A 23,604-nucleotide genomic window follows, 5' to 3' on the forward strand; every position below is an offset into this window, starting at 1 on the left:
ATATATATGTATACTTTCTTACCACCCTGCTGAGTCAGACTGAGTAGGAGGAGGAGCGACAGAGTTCCCAGCGTCTGGCTCCGCCCACCCTGTTTATGGCTCCGCCCACCCATTCCACCTGGAATTAGTCGCCAAGGAAGAAAAAATAGGATCAGAATAAGAACTAGAAAATGCATTTCGTGCATAAAATGCGGTAAGTGCTGTAGTGCAAAGTGAGGTTGGAAATATTTTTTAGTAAAGCCACATAGTTTAAGACGTAAAGAAATGTTAAATGGCTAAAATCAAGTGAAGGGATTTGAACAGAGTAAACAATGTAAACATGCACACCATTTTAAATTTTTTAAATGGTTGGAAACAAATAAAGTGAGTTTGAGTGTGTGTGTGTGTGTGTGTGTGTGTGTGTGTGTGTGTGTGTGTGTGTGTGTGTGCAACCCGGTATCACCGATTTTGTGCTCATGCACACAAACGTTAATCTATTGAATCGTGTCCCAGAGCACGATTGTCCGACTTTTTTCGTGCTACACAGAACGAAACGTAAACCAATGCATTCTGATTGGGAGCGTTTCTTCGACTTCAGACAGTAAAGTGCACCCTAGTTATATATATGTCAATATTTCCGATTTTTGAAGCAGACCTCCTCAAAAACTGAAACAAACGTGTTCCACCGAATGAAATGTAAAACAATTAATCCAATCCCTCCCTTTTTTAATGGGAGCGTTTCTCAAGCATATTTCATTCTCCACAAAACGAAACGAGAGAGAGAAAGAGAGAGAGAGAGAGAGAGAGAGAGAGAGAGAGAGAGAGAGAGAGAGAGAGAGGCTTCAGAAGGGGTGTGCACTGATAGTACAGTGCTCCCTCTATGTAGCCCTTTTACCCCTATAATAAAGAGGGCAGGGCCCTAGGTTCTTCAATCAATCTTAAATTATTAGTTTTGATTTCCTATATTATGCTAACCATATAACACAAGCACCCTTATTAAATATTAACCAATAAACACACACAATATCCACACTTCACGTATTTAGTAAGCCAACCAACAAAAGGGTAAGTAGTTAAAACGTTTACTTATTTGAGAACAATATAAGTGCATGTCACAGATCTCATATCGGACATCTTATTACCATACAGGCTACAAGTAATTAACATTACTAACTAAGCCGGCACATAAAATAAACAAAATAAAACAATCCTTTACAAAAGAAAACCCCGTTGCAGGCCTGTTGATGAATAGTCCTCTTCGCTCCTACAAACCAAGAGAACTCGGTCGTCTACTCGTCTACACGTCCAGGTAAAACGCGATGGGCGTTCTTGAAGGTCCGTGGAAGTCCGTGAGAGTACTGGGAAAGTCCGTGGAAGTCCGTGAAAGTCCTGAGGAAGTCCGTGAAAGTCCGTAGAGAAACACAGCAGAAAGTCTCCACATTCACCCGCAAACACCTCATTGCGCTCCCTTCTGGTTTCATTTCACCTCATTCCGCCCGCTACAAAGTTTGCAACCATTACACAAACGTCAACAAAACATTATGAAAAATAATAAACTCTTATATAATATCGTTTGTTATTTTAAATAACCAGAACCCGAATTTCAACTGGGTTACATCTAGTTATATATATATAATAAATTTTGATAATTTACCGTTGCTAAGCATATAATGACCGCTGTCAATGAAAGTGTTTTTTTTGCCGTCTTTCGTAGCACTCCGCAAGTAGTCTGGTAACGTATCAACCCCATACGTACTCGGTTGCTGCCATCAATCATTTATTAGTGAGTTATATATAATAATAAAATGGAATAAAATGGAGCATCAAACACTCAATATTGGTAAACCCTGTAGGCAAAACATATCATGCAGTCACCATCAAAGCTAACCCAAAGCTAGAGTAGGCCTAAAAAGGTGACGTAAACAATGTGCTTTAATACAGAGGGTTTTAATACAGAGGGATACCCTACCATTTTAATTAAAATAAGACCAGTTGATACTAAATAGTGATAATTAATAACATTGATTAATTACAAATAATAGCAAAATAATTCCAATATTTTGCAATGTGCTTCGAATCGTACATGTTTGCAGACATTGATATAAGTATTATTTGATCATATCAAGATTATCAGAAAGATTATCGCAACAACTGTACCTTATCTTTACCTTGCTGAAAAATGTATTTTCTGGTCCAAAATGCTATGAAGTATCCAAAAAACGAATCCAAATAATAAGCTCATCAAATCAAATCACAAATAAAAGTCTTTAGTTTTAGATTCCAGTCAGAAACAGGTACGTCATAGTGAACTTCCAACTGAAAGCCACAGATCGAATAAGCAAATGGACTTTGCATAGATTCTGTTTTTCTTATAAAAAGTTTGGAGGTTAGGTACACAACAGGAATATCAGGTGACAACCGTTCAGAAATCACTGGAATAAACTAAGCTCAAGTTACCTCATAGGGTTAGGGTATTTTAAAGTTCTTTGTTTTTTCCTCCCGTTACCACTTCAGAATACATAGCCTACAAAAATGATACTAAGACACAAGGACTGAAAATATACTGATTGTTTAATAGACAGTAAATTAATAATTACAATAGTGAATTGACAATTTAAGAGGACATTGAAAAAATAAAAATATATTTATTTTCATTGGCTCATTTTCATGTTATTTCAGATGATTCTACTTAGGTAAAGCACACGCACGGACCATGTATTGCATTTCAAACATGTGGAACATATTAATGGACTATTAATATATTGGATTCATTGCACAACAAATTAATTTGTTTCATAGCATAGCGTACACTGCAAATCTCACAACATATACATCACAGACAACACACATAGTAAATGTGTCAGAATTGAATATTGAGACATATGTTAGCACTGATACAGAACCACTGGAAAATAAGCCACGTTCGACCCTATGTTATGGAATTATCCTGGCCCTTGTGCAATTGTGAGTGAAAACATCCATAGCCAAAACGTGTGTATGTGAGTGGGTGTGTGTGACTGTACTGTCAGTGGTAGCCAGAGTAAGGTCAATTTTTATTTACACCTAAAGGTGGGTGTAGCAGCAGCGTTTCTCTGAGCAAAATAAATTAAAAACATAAATAAAGTGATGGCCTCAGATGGTTCTTCATTCTGCTCGAATGCCGCACAACAGTTACTAAGGGACCAGACTCAGTGGGGACAACGGACAATGGCGTAAGGCAAGGGTGGTCAGATGAAGATGGGGCATTTCTAAAGGTGAAGACGACAAGAGATTGAATAAAGCAGGGACACAGCAACATGTCAGCAGATGTGCGAGCGAGAAGTATCAATTACAAGAGAGTAAATGTGCTCTTTTTCATTTGCAATTCTTTTCTTATTATTTATTGTGTAATAAATCCACCATCCCATTCTGGTCTGTTGTGTAAAGCTATCCGTGATGTTTGTTTTCCAAGCATAATGATCAGAAGACAGCCATAGAGGTGGTTTTGTGAACAGTTCAAATGCAGCGTCCCGGGCAATATAGTTACTTAAGGCTTTCACCAACACTAGAGATGGCTGTGGATGAGTAAAAGTCAGTGTTCATCATTTACGGCTAGGATAGCAAAATCAAGGTTCTCTGCCCCGCTTGGGAGAAACATCACTAACAAGGAAGGCAAAAATCAGTCCATCGAGTAAAGGAACTACAAAGAAGACCGAGGTCAATATAGATAGAGATAAACTCGAGGGATAATAGATTTGTGTGTTACAGTTTGTGTATAAGAAGGGGGAATTAACATCCACAAGGCAAGGATGTGAATGCTGGTGAGGAAGCATCCTTTCTGGTGAAAGACTGAAGAACATCCAGACCGTGATCACCGCCTTCAAACACGTCTCCAGCCATGCAGAAATAAGGCAACCGTAGGCTGTTTTGACAGCCCATCAGAGACGCCAGCAAATGAAACGGTGAAAGGAGTTATGGCTATGTTGCAAATGGAAAGTTCTGGTGATTAGATTCTGGTGATTTGATTAGAACGTAAAGGCAAACTAAAAGCCACTCTCATGACATGAACACTTGAGAAATCAAAGGTTTATGTTGCTGCACATCTTCACTGTATCTTCATCATTGTATTCATTGTGCTATGCATTAGGGATCTTTGCCCTAGCCATAACCGTTTTACTAGTAACCTCAGACAATGCTCACTCTTGAGGGCGGCAGTCAGTATATAGCTGAAAGGCAAAGGTCTGTATTACGGTCTGTATTTAAAACCATGTGGATCTTGTGAAACTATAGCATTAACGTCTAAGGGGTCTCTCAAATGGGGGTTCAGCCCCTGGCCGGTGACCAGGCTAACTTCACCCTAAACCGGCTAAAAGATCATCTCTCAGATATCGGACCTCTGTTGACTTCTTGTTTGCATAGAAGCTAGATATCCAAAAGAACGCAGTTTAGTATAGTTGTTGTAGGACAACTATACAACTATGAACATAAAGTTTATGAGAAGGGGACAGGGTAAGGTTTGGTTGCTTGCCATGACAGGGAGCTATGGTAGCTCAGGCCCATCCAAGGTGCCAGCAAGACACCTTGAAGAGCAACGTTTCAGATGTGGTTTAAAACATCTACAGTTGACCAATGGTGCTCAAATGTGTACACGTTGATTGTACCATGGCCATGTTGCGCCTATATCCCCACACATCATCAAGAGAACTGGTGGGAGGCTATTTTATCTAATGATGGCTTTGGAGGAAAGTGATCAGTTTCCAGGAACTAAATGAGTGTTCTGCACATTATGTTCCAATATATTTGAAAATGAGTTCTTAAACCTGCACTTTGTAAATTTGTCTTGTATAAATAAATAAATGTATATTCGAATATCTGAACTAGAAAGTTTCTCAAGAGTAAATCAGCCGCCCATCCACAAGTAAATCCATCAAGATCATCATCCTCTAAATTCTTTCATTCTGGTCGACCCTTTGCCCGCCCAGGCATGGCTCTCTCTCTCTCTCTCTCTCTCTCTCTCTCTCTCTCTCTCTCTCTCTCTCTCTAATAGCTCTGCTAGAACTGATCAAAAATAACTGAATCATTTGGTAACGTTATCCCTGAACACATAGCTCAATCTTAGGTAAAATAATGAATGTCCTGAAGCGATTTTTCTTTTAACAAGGTCCCATTCACCGAGTGAACAAAAGCACACGCATATTTATACACTTCCCGGAAATAATTGTGTCACCTGAAAAAGGAACAAGCAACCGAAAAAACTGCTTCATGACTACTGCAGAATACTCAGCTGTGGTAACAAATCTTCCTGTGGAGTCGTCTGTGTTTCTGTCTTTCCTCTTAGAGTACATGAGTATAATGTGATTGTGTCACTAGAACCTCTTTTTTGTCACAACTTGGCACACACGATGATGATAGCACAGAGTAGGGGCATGCGTCGTCACTTGTTTTCTATGAGCGCCTGGACTTTGTACACCAAGTCGCGAGCCAGCGACAGGACCTTGGGCACGCTGTGGTGCTCAGCCATCTCTGAGGAGGCGAAAGACGGAAAATAATTCAACATTATGTAAAATACATGAAAACGAGTTCATGCATTAATTCCCATTTTGCTCGGTTAGGGTGGATACATGGTTTCATCATAACCACATATTAGAATCTTGTTTGATTTGCTTTGTCCGTAGACAGCTTTAATCTTCCAACACGGTGGGTGTGATGGTCAGCCTTACCGTTGAAGAACTTGATGATGTCGGTGAAGTCCATGTTGTTCTCTAGGATGATGTCTCTGTACATCTCGACGAGCGCCAGGGCGATGAAGAGAACGAAGTGGTCAGAAGAGGTGTACTTTGCTGCCCAGATGGTTTCCCAAACCGAAAACACATCATCGTAAACCATTTCTGCAAAAGAAAACCACAATGCACTCCAATAAGAATATTTATATTTGACAAATAAAAAAATAAAAACGCTAGTAATTAGTAAAAATATATATTTTGTATTGAAGTATTTGTATGAATATAACCTCTTAAATCTGCACTATGTAACTTTTCAAGAATTTGTTTCTCAAGAATAATCCATGCCCATACACAAGTCAATCCTTCCAGGGAACTTAGCCTATAAATCGTTATTCCGGCTTACCTTTCCTTATAAAACAGCACTTCAACAAAATTATTAAAATGTCTTATTTTGCCGTTGCCAGCACCCGGTCTTTGTGCTTGGTGGGCGATGCTATGCATGATACTGTGTGTTCACCTCTCTTGAAGTCCAGTAGGAACCACCGGTAACAGAAGTAGAAGTGGGTGTAGTCTCCATTCTGCTGCATCAGTTCAAACAGCTCAGAATCCAGGATCTAAACCACAACAGAGGTCATAGAGAGGTCATCAAGGTGTGTGTGTGTGTGTGCGTGTGTGTGTGTGGGTGTGTGTTTGTGAGTAAGAGCTGCGTGATTATGACGAAAAGGTGAATCAAAAAATGTTACCCCATTTTGTGATTGTGATTATTCATTGCGTTTGACAGATTATTAATTCAATTCGCAAATCTTGCCATCCCGTCACATTATTTGTGTCATATGTTTAGCGGTGGTCATTACTCAGACCCCGCTTGGCAACCAAGATTTTAGCAGCCTTCACCACAATACCTGGGAATCATTTGCTTATATCTGAGTTGTAACAGTTTGTCATTTTATTTGAATGTAACATGCAAACAAAATCAGATTGTTCTGATTTTGTTTTGTTTTTCTGATTTTTTTGTTCTGATTTACACCTAAAGGTGTGTGTAGCAGCAGTGTTTCTCTGAGCAAAATAAATTAAAAACATAAATAAAGAGATGGCCTCAGATGGTTCTTCATTCTGCTCGAATGCCACACAACAGTTACTAAGGGACCAGACTCAGTGGGGACAACGGACAATGGCGTAAGGCAAGGGTGGTCAGATGAAGATGGGGCATTTCTAAAGGTGAAGACGACTCCAAGACAAGAGATTGAATAAAGCAGGGACACAGCAACATGTCAGTAGATGTGCGAGCAAGAAGTATCAATTACAAGAGAGTAAATGTGCTCTTTTTCATTTGCAATTTTTTTCTTCTTATTGATTGATTATTGATTGTGTAATAGGTGTAAATCTATGAAAACATTGTTTTCATACATCTATGAAAACATTGTTTTCATAGATTTTATCTAATGACTATTTTCATTCAACCTTTCACGATAAGCTAATTGCAAAGGCCAAAATGAAATGGATTAATATGCATTTAATTGCACAGCCCTAGATTGAGTATGTGTGTGTGTTTGAGTGTGAGTGTGTGTGTGTGTGTGTGTGTGTGTGTGTGTGTGTGAGTGTGTTGGTTCAACTTTAAACCATCTGTCAGACCTGGATGAGGGAGCGCATGTTGGCAAAGTGAGAGTCCATCGCTCCCCCGTGAGGGAAGTTCTGGTTCATCCTTTTCATGAGCTCCGTGAAGCAGCTGAACGTCAGCACCTCTGTGGAACGGCACAACACACACGTTAAGCTGTGTGAGTGAGTGAGTGAGTGAGTGAGTGAGTGAGTGAGAGAGAGAGTGTGTCTGTCTACTGTGAACACAAGGCTCCTATAGATGAATTTCTTTACTGACCGTCATCCAGTATGACCAGCAGCGGAGCGAGAAGGTCACACATCCCCTGGACATAACCAATGTCCAGATGCTTCCAAACATAACTGTTGACACAAAGTCATATTGATATTCCTATGCTTTCACTGACTTTGTATATACATCCAAATTGTGACATGGGGTCTTTTTTTAATGTATATCCCTTTTTACCCCCATTAAAAGCCTGGGTATTAACAACACTTAAAGGGCTCTTATCTTACCACCAGGTGAGTTGTTGATTAGCCCTTACACGCCATTTCAAAATGTACCTCTAGCGACATCACAAGTGGGAGTGTTCCCCCAGATGTACGACGGATAAATCTACAAACAAGTAGGCAAGTAGGCTCAACTAGTAGGCTCATTTACCCAGCATGCTTCGAAATAGAAAAGGTGCTAGGGCTAGAGAAGGAGCTAAGAGGCTAAGGTGCAAGCTGCTGGCCGCTGATAAATAAGTTCTTCAGCACTCAAGTCCAAATTGTATTCTATAACGTTGATATTTCACCTGCACATGATGTTGCGTAGCTTCTCCAGGTTGGCGGGGGTGAAGTACCAATTCGTCCGATCGCACCGCCTCACGTCCTTATCGATGCGATGCAAGTTCAGCAGGTACATGTCTAGCTGCTCTTGCTGCAAAAGAGTGTAACCCAACTCATTCGACTGACGGACGGACAGTATGTGTGGCGTTGTGGTTGATGCTGTTCTTGTTGTTGTCACAGCTTACCGTGTAGGCACTTTCCCCAGACGACGAGAGCGGCCCATCGCCGGAGCCTTCCGGACAGACGACAGACGCCTCCTCTACCGCCGCTTGTCTCGTGGGCAGGCTCTCCATCTGCGGCTCTTCCTCCTCCTCCTCCTCGTCCTCAGAGAGGCCCGCCTCCGTTCCCTCGGGGCTGGTGTTCGCGCCGGCGTCCGGTAAGCCGACCGGGACCCTCTCGCTTGCCGGCCCGTCCAGCAGTCTCATCCGGATGCGGGACAGGGGCGGTGCGGCCAGGCTGATCAGGGTCCCGGGCCGGCCGTCCTCGGAGCTCACGCAGGTGATGCCCGTGGGGATGTCCTCCATCTCCAGGGCCGAGGGGGAGTCGTCCGAGTCGGCCGTGTCCGAGGACTGCTTGCAGTGGGACGAAAGCGACAGGCTCCCCCTGGAGGCCGTCTGCAGCGCGTTCAGCAGCACCTGCCGGACCGGCGAGTCGGAGCCCGGTCGGTCGTACAGGAGCTCCCCGGGTTTGTCCTTCTTGGGCTCCGACAGCTCGGAGATGTCGGCGTCGGTGTCCTCTCCCTCCGGCTCGTTGGCGGGGGTCGGGAGAGGGGATTTGTCGGGGTCCGCCGCGACTACGCCCGGGGTTGTTTCCCCCGTTCTGCGGAGACACAGCGCCAGGTCTTTGCCCGCTTGTGCTTTGAGGGCCAAGGACTGTCCCAGCAGGGGGGCCTGGAAGTACTCGTTGTGCACTTCCTTCTCCAGTGTTAATACATTCATGTTCTCCGGTTCCGCTCTCGTCGGGGTCTTGGCCGCGGGGATCACCTTGACCGGCGTTTTCGGTGACGTGACTTGCTTCGTGCCCAACTCGGGTTTGTTCAAGGGTTCGCCCTCAGTGCGCTTCACCTCAGCGGCGGTGTTGAATTCGGAGACACCCTCAACCTTTTCATTTCCCGAGACTTTGGTGATGTCACTGATGACGTCCTTCGGTGCTGGGGTCTTGAGAACGTTCTCACTGTGTGATCGGTGGACAGCAGGTTGCGTGTCTGTGATCTCTGATCCAGACTTTGTTTCCTCGCTGACACTTTTGCCGGGAGGCTCTGCTGAGCTTGGCAACAGCTGGGAGACGGTGGATCCAACAGATGCACCGGATACAAAAATATTAACATCTAAATCCTGAAGTTTTTCGGACAGAGCTGGAGAAGAGGGGTCGCAAGGGGGAGGTATTTTAGGGTCAGCAGTGTCCACTTTGACGTCTTTGACTTCGCCTTCGTCAGATCTGGGCTCTGACTCCATTTGATCCATGTCTTCAACCGATCCGTATACCTGGAAAACCAACAGAAAGCATAGAGTTTTTCCATGACAATTTGGTAGGGTTTTAGGTCACCCACATTAGTATAACATAAGATCAACATCTGAAGTAGTAATGAGTCTACCTGTGTGCTACTGCTGGAGTCACTCTGTGAGCGGGCGTTCTGTTGTGCTGAGCTGCTACCCTGAGAGTACTGGAGACAAATAAGACCGCAAACAGAATAAATGACCGACAGGGTCATTTTACCTCTCCCGCCTAAAAAGTCATAGGTTTCTCTTCTGTTTTACACATACACTACTACACTACAGATTTTCTTCTCACTGCAGTCATTACATTTCTTCGCAATGATTTGTAAAAACGAATATATATGCAGAGAGTTAATAAAAAACCTGGGTTGAACTTATAGTACAAACAACAAATAACTTTTAACTCATAATGGAGGTTGCAGTTATGTAAGTTTCACAGCAAGTTTGCTGACTCATAACTCAGAGAGGTCAAGCATGATCCTCTGCCCATTTTGAAGTAGCACTCACATCTGTGCTGATGGTGGACTCTCTCTTCAGGGGCCCCTTCTCCACGCTGGTCCCTGAGGAGCACCTGGCCAGGGCCTCGGCGTGCTTCTCCCTCTCCCGCTGGCGCACGATGGCCTCACAGCCCTGCCACTCCTTCATGGTCACGCCGTAAGCCGTCTGCATGTTTTCATCCACCTAGACAGCAAGGCATTTTAAAGCTTGGTTATGGTTGTACGTCGATGCAACGCAAGGGGGTTTACGGGCCAATTACGTCTTTGTGGAACATCCTTGCGTCCACCGCAAAGGAGGAGGCGACGCAGCAGCAAAGGCTGTGATTGGTCCGCTAACTAAAACCCGACACAGAACCAAAACAGGTTCACGAATGCGTTGAAGTGACTGGGTGATCAATGTGTTGCGTCGACGTGCAACCATAACTAAGCCTTTACTCTCTCAGTCTCAAGGCAGGTCCACAGTACAAGTAAAAACCTTTTATTTTGCACCAGTTTGTTATTTTTTTTACTTTTGAGAAACATGTGCAGTTACTTTGCTCTGCATTATTTTCCAGCGAGGTCATCAGAATCGTTCTAAAAAAAAATCTTGGTGCTTGGTGTAACAGTAAAACAACACGGAGATCGTAACGTCATGTCTGGATTCTGCCTTTCAAGTGTCCCTAAAATCTTTGAATCTTTGAATTGAGTTTTCAAGGAAATGTCGGCTCAAAAATCTGCAACAGAGGGCAACGTCCCTCGCAGAATCGTCATCAGCTTCCTGATTGGTTTAGATGGACACATCCCTGTCCAGTCTCTAAAAATGGCTCAGACAGAGGAAACTTCAGACTGAATTATGAAGCGAAATAGGAATCCAGGTTGATTATCAGACAAGGACGGTCTGCCAAAACGGATGTACACTAATGTATCCACATTAGCGGGGACGTGACCTGGCTCAGACGGTGAGGTTTTTTCCTTCACATTTTGAGCTGAACAGCAGTGGAGTGTCGCTCACCTCCATCCGGCCCTTCTCCGTCATGGTGAAGTGGTAGTGGCCCAGCAGGAAGGGCCACACCTCTTTGCGCAATGTCGGATCCACGCCGCCGAAATACACAAGCCTGTAAATGTCCTGCTCCTGGTAGTTCTGCAACACAACAAATGAACCCAAATGAACACAGTCGTCATCGTCATCATCATCACCATCCTCATCATCAACCATACCAGAGGTTGCCAAACTTCTTCCATCCAAAAAACTGTATTTTTCACAACCCAACTATCAAAAGAATGTGGCCAAATTATTAGGAATAACTGTGGGGGGGGGGGGGGGGGTTCTTACAGAACAATCCTTGAGGAAGCTGGTCCAGATCTCCACGGAGAGACCTCCCCGGGCGTCGCTGGGGGCGTTCCGGTCCACGATGGAGTGGTTGACCAGCGCCGAGAGATGGATCCGAACGGTGGACAGATGACGACAGTACGCCAGCCCTGGAGATGCAGAGAGGCATCGCGCGCTCATTATGACGTCGGCGATGTCATAATGAAGAACACCACTAATTCCCATGCAATCCTTTTTTTTTTACACTCACATCCATAGAAGGCACGGGAGATGATTTGGTACTTCATGGTGTCACAGAGGAGCTTCAGTGGAGCCCTGCCAGGGTGGAAAATGGGAACAAATATATACAGAAGGAATTCAAAGTAAAAGACGAGTTTGGATCCGTTACGACTTAGATACACGTGGGACTATATAGCAATAGTTACCGTTACATTTACATTTATGGTATTCAGCAGACGCTTTTATCCAAAGCAATTTACAATAAGTACATTTTTTCAGAAGGAAGAAAAACAACAATATATCGCTGTCGGTACAGATTTCGCTAGACAGGACAGGAGGTACGTCCTGACTGGTTCTGTCCGCAGTAGGACAGACGAACCTGTCTTGGTTGCACCCGTTTGGCAGAGAGCCGTCTGACGATCCACTCTGGGAACAGGAAGAGCAGGAAGACTTCCTCGGGACGGGATGCCACAAGTTGACCGACGGGTCCACCATCTCTGTAGCTACTGCACACAGGAACATCTGATTAGATTGCCTAAACCATTAACAACAGCGCCGTCGCTACAATCAACATCCATCCCTCGTCGTCCCCCATAAGACTCAACTGAGACAACCGACGGCAAAGAAAATACAGGGTGAGCAGGCGAGACTTTACAGAGGTTACAAAAAAATACATTCATAAAAAGAAGGAAGAAAGAAAAAGCATGGAGACAACAAACCAAGGTTGGGGTGGAGGTGTGGTAGGTGGGTTATGTCCATATAAGGCCTTCCTTACTCTCTTCACAGACGGGGACTAGATAACAAAGGCTGACAGGTCAACATCGAGGAAACAAATACGGATGTGCATGTCTTATTTACAACAACGAATCGTAAAGACCCCTCCCTCTGAGGTGTGAGTTTCATCCATGACAATATCTCTTTTTTTACTGTTTAAATGACCAATGCAACTTGGATCAAAGTGGAAAGAGGGTAGGATGGTATTTTAAGAATACATACTGAAGTTATGATCATATTTCCATATTCTAAGAAGCTGTACGCTTAAAACTATGATGATTTAATTAGAAATTCAATCAGTCAAATGTGTGTTGGAAAGTCATGTGGGCGGGTTTGGGCGAATCTGGGAGGGCTAGAATAGCCCACCCACCCAAATATAAATTTTGGAATTTTAATTTTGTGGAAAACTCACCAAATTCCATTTGTGTCCCGGGTAGGAGGATGCGGAACACGTAGTCGGTGGCCTCCTCCTCCTCCTTGTCCGACACCGAGTCGCAGGACCCCGGGGGGCTCCGCTTCCGCAGCTTGGGGAACACCTTTCCCTGCCGACGCAAACGTCATCGTTTCAGTGTTTCATTCTTTCATTCTTTATATGGTCGGAGATATCACCACAGAGCAGGCCAGCTGCACACCAGGCACATGCCTGTTTTGGGTAATATTACATTTTGACGGCAACATTTTGTAGAAGTCAATGATTTTTTTTTTGATATTTCAAACGAGAAGTCATAGAAAGAGAGCCATACAGAAATATAAAAATTCTGTTTTCTGATAACCGCTCCATTATGAACACACCTAACCCATTAAAAAGTCAAACAGCATATCATTCTACTCATTCTAATTGGGCAGTTAGTACTGTACATAACAATAAAAACAACAATACAAAAAGTAGTAAGCATGGCTGACCTTGCCCCTCTGAGACCAGAGTGGGGGGTCAAGCTGTCCGTGGGGCAGCAAGCCGGTCTCCAGACAGGTGAGGAACTGCAGCAGATGCCCCCCTTTAGGGAAGTGGAACGGCGGTCTCTGGATCCCGTCTTGGCTCACCAGCACCACAGTCCCACCACTGTCCACTAGGGGGCAGCACAAACAATTCCTCTTTCAAGTTACATTTTTTATAACGTTCAAATTTATAATATAAGTTTAGAAATAAGGACCTTGTTGATGACAGTGGAGATAGACGATCTCTTCAAGACGAATTGTCATCGCAAAGTCCCAATATACACTGCAGGAACGCAAAATGCATATTGGATCAGTTTCATTGGACTGTGACACAATTCCAAATATTAATAAATGGGAGGATGCGGTTAGAGTCTGACCTTTTCTCGGAGTCCAATTCTCCCACATTGCCGTTCATCAGCTGATTCGGGGTCCACTTCAGAGTCATGAGGTCAGCCGTCTGGTGCAGGGAAAGGTAGCCGGGGATGGCCTCCATGTCATCTCTCTGTGAACACCAGGGGGCGGAGTTCCCATCGTTTTTAATGGGAATTTGATAACGTTAAAGTATCGGAAAGCACGTTTTATCTATACCACAAACTTTTCAAACTTGAACTCTCAGATATAAGGGATTTATCCCAAACCAGCACGGACAATAATCTGTTTCACAGACTTAATTTCCTGCTGGGGAATTGTGGTAAAATTATAAGGTTGTGAATCACAAGATAAGGAGGTGGAAAATGGATTTGAAAAAAATATCCTCTGACATACAGTAGTTATTTTTTCCTTGAGCTCCATTTTCTTCATGAAAAAATGTAATGTAATTATGGATAATGTCCTCATTTGTAGGACTGCAGGAGAATAAATTCTCCGGGTGACTACTGGGAGAGGACAGGAAAATCTGGGTAATCTGGGAGGTTTGCAAGTCAAGTGTGATAAAGCACCCTTCAAGCATTCATTCAGAGTGCCTTACACAGGCATGGATCACATAGAATTGAATTTAGAGGGTAAATGTTTAAAAGAAAAGTAAAAGAAGGTCAAAGAAAATCAATATGACCTAAATTGCGTTTACAGTAGACTGGTCACCCTGGATAAAAGCGCTCACGAAAGGACTAAATGTAGTCCTGAAAAAAAAAGTGTTGTAATATATTGAGGTAATTGTTGAAGAAATATATATCAAACATATATATAAATATATATATACATACTGTATACATAGAAATTATTGATCTGTCAAGAAGACATGGTCAAACCAAGTCAGTTGAACCTGTTTGAAGATTGAAGATTGAAAATCAAAAAAAATGTAAGAAGACAACGCCAAGATGGCCGACATACGGGCTGCACCAGGACATTGTTCTTGCCGAAGAGCAGCGTGGCTCTGGAGTTCTGATGAAGAGACTCCACGTAATCCCTGGCCCACATGAGGGGCCGGTCGTCCATGCTGCCACTCGACTGTCTCTTCTGGATCTGAGGAGGACAACAGACAGGAGGACGCCGCTGAACCCATCGGGACAACACTGGAGAACACCGGGGAACGTCTTGGAAGGTCACCTGACCTCTGCCTCCAACACTGTAAAACCACTGTTGTCAGTCATATAGACCAGTGGTTCCTAACCACTGTATCAGGCCAACATAGGTTGCTAATATAATTTGTACTATTTATGAATTGCTTTAATATTGATACATTTTTACACACACATTTCCCAAATGATGATTTGTTTGAACTTAGGTCCATGTGATACCCTATTGACCATGTGCGGTGTGTGAATATTGATTGGGAAAATTGCTAATAACCCAGTTTCTTTAATGTTACCTTGAAATAATATGGGATTTCTTACAATCTTGGTGTGCCTTTAAATTCTGGTTTGGGATCGGGCCTAGCCCCAAAAAGGTCGGGAAACCCAGACCTAGACAGTGAAACCCTTGTGTTTATAAAACACACTGTTTCTGACACTAGCGGCACTAGCACTGCAGACCAGAATACTCATAACAACGTATCCCCAACCTGCATGGGATCCTCACTGAACCATAACATGCTGCAGCCTCTTTTTAACTCATACTAGCACTTTATATTCTGTGAATATTTGAATATTAGCTATATCACAGCCAGGGGGGGCGTGTCTCACCAGGGCGGGCCGTCTGGACGGGGACTCCTGGCGACAGTGGCCGCTGTGGATGCGGTGGCGCTGCACCAGCTCATCGGCTGACGGGTCGGTCCAGAAGTGGTCCGCGGTCTTCACCTTGGTGTACTCCAGGGCACAGGGTCCCACTGGGAGACGACAAGGGAGGGCACGTCGACAGCGCCGCCATTTTAGGAAGGGCATTTCTTAGGCGTGCACAGGCTGGTTTTGGTAACGTTTGGTATTGCTTCCTTATGCCAGTGGTCCTCTATTGTTTCGATCTTAATCTGAAAACATCTCGTGGCCATCCTGCCTTTCGTGAAGGTTAAGTAATAAATCCTCTCACTTTCAATGACTAGCAATTAAGAAATCATTTGAATGATGAGATTTCAGTCGAGCAGAAGCCCACATCAGCTCACCACCACGAGTCTAACTCCTCACACCCCCTCCCTTACCAGCACACTGTCACCTTCAAAGTAAGAGCTTTGGGGGGCACAAGGATGGCCATTAAAAAGTGAGGGGTGAGATGTTAGAGTTATTATTTCTCTAGAAGCGCTTGCAGAGGTGGATGAGTCATGCTCAGAGGAGCATGAACTTCCCTGAGTCAGTATGGCGTCATGATTTTAACAATAGATATAGGAGACTGAATAAGGTGTCAATGCTAATACGTGTTTATAGCTGCACTATGTACGTTTTCTCCATCAGCACCCTCTAGGGGCATGAGCTGTAGCTAGAACTGAGAAAGGTTGCAGCTGAATGACGTACATTCTCCGCTATCTGTCTCATACAGCCCTCAAGTCATACCGACAGCACACTTAACCCTGCACATGAATTGAGATGACTATAATATAGCTATTATAAAAAACAAGTTTTATCCGTCAATGATGTTGATGCATCGGACTAAAACCTTATTGGCATCACTTAGCCGATAATGGTGAAGCACGTTTTCATCAACGCCAGACATTATGTCGTGGTGTGTAGACGAGGATAAGTGGGTACCTAGAAGAGAGGCGAGGACGGGGCCGTCCACAGGGTCCAGCAGCATGGCTTCCCTCTCATACAATGAGCTGTGGAGCAGGGAGGCAAAACATGGGATGGTTCAACAGAAGCTCAGTTTGAGAGTTTTGATAACGGCCTCGTAATAATGGGAATAACATAGAAGCATAGCTTCTGGAGAGAAATTGTGTGGGCTTTAGGTATATATTTAGCTACTCTCTAATTGGTTCTGAGCTTGAGTCGTTTGAATTGAGCCAGGATGTGAATGATCTGCAGCAGTGTAGGAGGAACATGCAGACTTACAAGGATGCTAGCAAAAATTATTTTTAGTGGAGAAATTATTGTTGGATCGAACATTTGAATGTGACACTGTTGCTCGCCTGAGTAACTAACAGGTTGTCCTAAATATTTTGCCTGTTAAGCCCTTTAAGACTGTTTTTGTGGGATGTGTTTGAATCAAATGTTTCTTAACTATGACAACATTCTGATCACATAAAGTGTTGTGCATCTCGCTTTTAATTGAGACTAACCCTTGTGTCATATCAAAAGACAAATAGAACATTGTTTTACAATGTGTCTTTTTTACGTGGTATACTATAATATCCAAGACAAAATATTGTGGTCCTAAACCAGAATATTTAGTAGTAGTAGTTTAATTATTAGTATAACGATTTGGGGGAATACTGTCCCCCTAAAATGTAGTTCTCACCTGTAATATAACACCTCTATTATAAATTAAATTAAAAGAATGCATATATTAGGGTTAGCTTTTGTGATTATTCAAACAAAGACACCACCATCCTAAAGAATAAATTGATTCTTAGTAACAGCGAACAAAGAGAGAACAGCAGCACTAAGTAGAAACCAAACGTGGCCTACTGTGCCTCACGGGCCCCATCCAACAGTACCTGAGGACCTCAGCTGTCCCAGTCCTCAGTGTCTCACCTGCTGTGCTCCACCAGGTACACCACGATCTTGTCCAGCAGCTTTTCCATGAGTGCTGTGCGGATCCAGAGGTGTCTCAGGGCCTGCGGCGGGACGTGGGCCGGCTTGGACTGCCTGCCGCGGTCGTTGCTGAGAGGGGCGCTGTTGTGCTTGCTGAAGAAAAAACGAGACATTTAGGGAAAAGATTTATCAGAAAGATTGGAAAAAATAAAGTGTATCTGTGAGTTTGAAGATACTAAAGCTACGAGATCAACCTAAAACTGCCCAAAATCTGGAAGGAACATATCAGAAAAAGCAAAACACTTTCATTGCAATTGGTGTCGTGCACGAAAGTGCCCCGGATAAGGTGTTTGGATCCAAGGCTAAAGGTTTCGGGTTTCAATCCAAACAAGTTCAGCCTAACTGCAAGGCATTGTTTCACAAAAAGCCTAGCCCCTTACCTATAGTCCTCACCGTATTGTCTAGTGCTGAACGATTTGGGGAAATAAGATATTTGCGATTATTTCAACCAATATTTTGATTGCGGTTTAGTATGCAATATTTCTTTTCAAAGTTCCTTATGTTCTGTATAATTCACCAAACAAGCTAATTAATCATTCCAAAGTATGACCAACACAACATTGGAAGCAGTCAACATATAAACTGCTCTTTCCTTACAAATCCTTACAAATCTTTAAAAATCAAATGGGTTAGAAAAAAAAGCTTTTTTATCGCAGCCTTCACGATTTGCAAATCGTGCTCTATATCATCGCAATGTCGGTTTCAATTTGATTAATCGTTCAGCCCTCGTAACGTCTACCTAATCAAAAAGTCCCTTGAAGACTCTCTGGATGAAAAACACCTGCTTAAACGACTCAAACAACAACACAGTGTATTCAGCGTCCGTCTTGGTTCTCTTGGTGTGCAGCAGGCGGTGCCTCACTTGTTCTCCGCCAGCTGCTCCAGCTCCTGCACCTTGTGACACAACTCCTCAGCGGCGGGGAAGCTCTTTCCCACCTTCATGAAGAGCGCCGCCACCTTGTTAGTGCACAGCAGGCCCGCCGCCCGCCGCCTCAGCCCGTGCAGCAGACACGCCTCCACCGCAGCTGCGCACACACACACACACACACACACACACACACACACACACACACACACACACACACACACACACACACACACACACAGACATGAGGGGACATATGAGGGAGAGACACCATGACATGTCTACACACACACACACCCTTGCTGGCACACACATGTCCACGCATGGCACACACAGACGCATGATGTGCACACCATGTATTGGCGTGTATACTCGGGTGCATGGGCAAACACACGCGTGTGCTTGCGCATTCGTGCACACACCACGCGGTCTCACACACACGTACACACACACACACACACACACGTACACACATACACACACAATCACTAAGCTCATAAAGAAGATATACAGAGATTCAACTCCAGCTTCCACGTTGAACTGCTTAGGCCAATAACATGAATTAAATTTAATTTAAATCTTTCAAATTTAAGTAAAGTCACTACAATTTCTAAAGACCAGATTCCTTCCCTCATATTGATCCCACAGAGACGATGCAGCGGCAATCGGTCTAAAAATAGACCACAAACAAACGGCAAACACGTTTGCTAGCAGTTGCTAGGATATCAACGATGTGATTCATAAAGTCGTCACTTCCGATTAGTATTTGCGCGTTGAGAAAGCTGTAGGTTTTGGCAGGGATTCCATCTATCCATCTGCCCCGCGCTTCTAGAGACGGCTCGGGCGGCGAAAGAAGATAAACAAGATTGCAGTTTCAAACACGCCCCAGTTTCTCTTCGCTCGCACCAGACAACGTTATAAGAGTGGGAGTGGTGCGCTTGACATTTCAACGTGCAAAGCCAAATGTCAGTATGAACCCAAGGTTTATTTTCCGCCGATGTCTAATTAAGAATGACATAACAACAGAGCGTTGCAGCAGGCAGTATGCTGAACCTGAACACTTTATGTTACTAGATTATTAAACTGGGAATTGAGCTGAAATGTACATAAATGAACAAACAATACACATGTTGATGTATATTACATGTATGTCATTCTAATTCCTGGCAGTATCACTATAAGTGGAGTTGGTTATTTGTGGTTGTTAATAATCTCCCCATTCTGTTCATTAAAGCGACCAAATGACAGATGAACAGATTCAACACTTACTGCAGAACGATATGATGTGGCTGCTGTCTGCGTGGACAAACTTCCTCGTGACCGCTTCCTCCATGATCTGCTTCACCTGAAAGAGAAGTACGACCGGCATTCAGCCTTAATTGCTATAAAAAAAAAGAAAAGTGGTTTACGCAGCTATTAATAATTCCTGATGCATCTATCATATACTTCATCTCAGACTTTTTAAAACAAAGATATGCACACTAGTGCTGGTTTTTCCAATTTCATTATTCCTTTCATTGTCCATGACTTCAATGAAAGATAAGACAGTAGGCTACTTTATCCTGTCCATCCCAAGACAGGAAATTCGGGAAGCATTGTAGCATGTTATAATACTTAAACGGCCCACCAAGGTGAATCACCGTCCTGTTCCATTTTGGCTCATCATCTCCTCCGGCCTCAACGTGTTTTCATGCACCATGACACAAAAGTGGAACCTAATGCAAACCCAACACTGACATTTGTGTTGATTATGAATCGTGCTCTACAAAATAGTAAAATTCGATGTAGAGACAGGTGAACTGAAACTGATGTTCCACGGCAGCCATGCGATGAGTCCATCTGAAATGCAGTAATTTAGAGGGTAGAATATAATGTTCAGATAAACACCAGGCCAAAGCAAAGAGACATGAAAATGGCTTCTGTCTTGATGACTTTTTTGGACTGATACAAGATAAACAGGCTTGTAAGCCTGCAGAATATACATAAAGATTTAGAATAGCACTTCTGCCTGCCACAACAAGTTTATGTTCTTGCTGTACAAATCAACTATTTAAGTTTTGTACATTTATGTGCAGAAAGTTCCCGCTTTTTCCAAATAACTGATGGATTGGAGTATTTACAGCAATAAACAGCAGTAACAATTGTCAATGTATTCCCTGAACAACGCTTTGGAAGGGAGGCTTAAAATGTGCTGCTCACTATCAATAGTACAAGCCTATGGTAGCACGGGATTCACTTAAACCACCCAGTAGTCAGTGAGTGATGTCAATGCTGCCCATGTCTACCCATATCATACCTGACAAGGTTGTTCCCTGCATTAGTCTGTTCAAAGTATTTGTAATGTCATACCACCAAACTATTACATGTTAATAATGTCTTGTGGAGCTTTTTTGAAGGAGACTCAAAATAAACTAGCAAGGCCTATGGATTGGTCGCTTACATCCATAGAAAGCATTTCACCAGTATTAAGTCGATTAGCAGCTTTAATGACACCATCGACACTGTGCTCATGGACACAGGTAGACAGCAAACATGAGGTGATTGAACACCTTTCGTCTAGCCACTATGCTGCCCCGGCCACTAAATCATACACCAACACGAAATGTAGCATTTCTCTGTGGCAGTCAGCCAGAGGAAAGAGTCTCCTGTCTCAGCTAGTTGTTATTTTTATCCCTCTGCCTATGAATCAATATGGCTTGTGCACGGGTGGTACTGGTGGTGGGGGTGGTGGTGCAGCATGAATAATACTACAGCGTATAGCTCGATGCATTAGTGTGGTTGTATGGTGTGTATATCATCTGTTATCCTTAACAACTCTCTTGTTCTGCTTTCTTTTTTCTGTTTAAATTTGTTTTGCAACTAGGCTAGTTAAATTTTTAAAAAAGGAATACGAAAACAGTAATTTCCCTCAACTTAGCACGTCCACGCAGCAGTGGAGCCCTGTTGGGCCTAGCAATATGTCAGTGTATGTGTCGGTGTGTGTGCCGAATGTTTCCTAAGCATGAGTCACAGGCAACACACAGAGCAGGAGGAAGACATCAGGTGAGGCGAGTCCCCACAAACATCACCGCGCCGATGCGAATTGATCGTTTTTACGTTCTGGTGCTAACAGTGATCGTTATTATTAAGCTGTCATCACAGATGGAGCAATTGAGTTGGGCAATTTCAAGGCGAGACTGTTCGCCCATCGTTATTGTTTTGATGTGTACTTAATGTTGAAGCGGGGAGGTGGCAAACGACTCAAGACAACGTCAGAGAGAGGATGGACCGAAATGAGAAAAACATGCCTGAAAACAGAGCCAGGACGCCTTTATCACAGGCTGACATTTCTCACTAACATTGAATTGATGTTTTTCTAACATCCTCATCATCGCCATCTTTCTCCTCCTCCTCCTCCTCCTCCTCCTCCTCCTCCTCCTCCTCATCCTCATCCTCATCACCATCGCCCTTCACTATCACTGATATTTTTTTCAAAACCTACCGACCAGCACAAAAACACCCTGATTCGATTCTATTTTTTGGGTTGTTTTGAAATGTTGTTGATTTCAATTCTGTAAATGTATGATCATATCCATCGTTTTTTTTTATATCATCAACTGATACAAATTAGTAACCGAGGTACAAAAAGGCTTTAAAAACATGAAATTGTTAAAGCAGTCGTGAAGTATATTGAAACGCACCTCCTTCTTCACATTGCGCAGCAATTTCTGGCGGGTCTCGGCCTCTGAAAGACGAGAGAAAACATGATTATTATCACACTCCACACATTGAAACACACTGCCTACTAGACGATGCAGAAACACTTGATCATGTAAAAATAAATGCTTTTCCGTGCCTCCCATGGCGTCCGTTAGGTCGCTGTAGATTAATCCGAAGGAAGCTTCTTTTTCTTGACAAATGTCCCCAGTCAGTTTGTGTATGAAACACCACTGGTATAGGAATCAGGGAGCCCGATGATCACTGTCTCTATTCCTGGCGACTTAACCTAAACCTATCTACTACCTCTTTCTGGACCAACACACCCCTTAAAGCAACAGCAGCCTGTGAAGACCCTATCAATATTAGATGCTCAAACTCTCCTTATTTATTGATCTGTTAAACGTCGTTATTATTTACAATTTCTAATCAAATAGTTTTACCGTTGAACATAACAATAATGCAATCATTGTCATCCGTAGCAGCACATATGAGAGAATGAACAGAATAGTCTTAATTCCCATAGCTATTCTAATTTTAAGGCAGGAGACTTGAAATTAAACACTATAGGCCTATATGTTCTTATGGTATTTATCATGTTGAATTTACTGATGCATCTTCTTTTGGCCTGTATAAATCACAAATGTTATTTAGAAACCTCAGACATGTCTCACTGAATCACATACAATAAGTGGTAGTGAATGTTGTTTAGGAAACTATAAAACTTCAACTTTGTTCTTAACAGAGTCAAACGTTCAATGGCTCAAAACTAAACTGTTGAACGATAATCAATGCAATCAACAATTAAATAAAACATTAAACATATTCCTTATTAATATCACTGGAAGAGTGGTCAAAGAGCAGCAATCACAATAATCAAATAGTTTTTAAAATTCCTAAAATCTTAACATACTTCAGTGAGTATCTCCTTGGCAGACAGTCTTGTGTAATATACTACTATCATTGGGTCTCAAATAATCTTCTGCTGAATCCTTCTTTTCACTCATGTATGAGTGATCATGAGCACGTATCATTAAGATACTAGAAAAAAATACGAAATGAGATGTGTATGGACGTTTATTTGTCTGAATAGATCTAATAATTGATCCCCAGATTTGTTATAAATTCTTCCATTCATTAACACGTTTATTACATTTGTGATCGGCCACTGTGTGTAGCTCGCTATTGCGTGTCATGTGTGTGTCTTTTTTGTTTATCTCTGTGTTCTGTTTATGCCCTGTACTGTTTGTTATTGTGCTTTCCCTGGCGACCGGCCAAGGGACTTTCGATGCGAATTAGCTCAAGCTAAAATCTGGTATGGTGCATCGAATGGTGACATTTATGTTTTGAACTGTACGTGGTCCCAGTAAATGATAAAACATATGTATATGTGTGGGGTATTTATGTGTCCATGAAAGACTGAGACTCTTTGCTATGCAAAGTATATATTCTTTTTACATCTTACCACTGGCAAAGTCTGTGACACTTCTGCAATTCAATACCCATGACTGTTCCGGTGCCGTAACCACAGTGCAACACTTTAGAGTAGATAACCTAGCGGCCTAGAGAGAAGTGAACACTTGAGAACACAA

General features: G+C 43.0%; 1 protein-coding gene across 3 annotated transcripts; it reads right to left on the minus strand.

Moving 5' to 3' along the window:
* Positions 1-2,611: 2,611 nt before the first annotated feature.
* On the minus strand, positions 2,612-22,032 carry sgsm1b (small G protein signaling modulator 1b). 3 transcript variants are annotated; one of them, XM_079735081.1, is made up of 24 exons: positions 21,997-22,032; positions 19,586-19,661; positions 18,314-18,476; positions 17,392-17,544; positions 16,450-16,517; positions 15,457-15,599; positions 14,666-14,797; positions 13,714-13,838; positions 13,552-13,619; positions 13,304-13,467; positions 12,813-12,942; positions 12,006-12,132; positions 11,658-11,722; positions 11,411-11,556; positions 11,090-11,218; positions 10,109-10,282; positions 9,700-9,768; positions 8,291-9,589; positions 8,072-8,196; positions 7,555-7,637; positions 7,314-7,423; positions 6,199-6,295; positions 5,679-5,846; positions 2,612-5,481 (listed from the first exon to the last, which is right to left on the minus strand). In XM_079735081.1, exons 2-24 carry the CDS (start codon positions 19,647-19,649, stop codon positions 5,393-5,395), a joined length of 3,891 nt encoding a protein of 1,296 aa, XP_079591207.1. In that variant the 5' UTR covers positions 19,650-19,661; positions 21,997-22,032; the 3' UTR covers positions 2,612-5,392. The 3 variants fall into 3 exon arrangements, with proteins under 3 accessions (XP_079591207.1, XP_079591206.1, XP_079591205.1); XM_079735080.1 differs by lacking the exon at positions 21,997-22,032 and having other exon boundaries at positions 12,006-12,129; positions 19,586-19,706; XM_079735079.1 differs by lacking the exon at positions 21,997-22,032 and having other exon boundaries at positions 19,586-19,706.
* Positions 22,033-23,604: the final 1,572 nt, after the last annotated feature.

The sequence above is a fragment of the Pollachius pollachius genome (assembly GCF_949987615.1).
Source record: "Pollachius pollachius genome assembly, chromosome: 4".
Taxonomy (NCBI): Eukaryota; Metazoa; Chordata; class Actinopteri; order Gadiformes; family Gadidae; genus Pollachius; species Pollachius pollachius.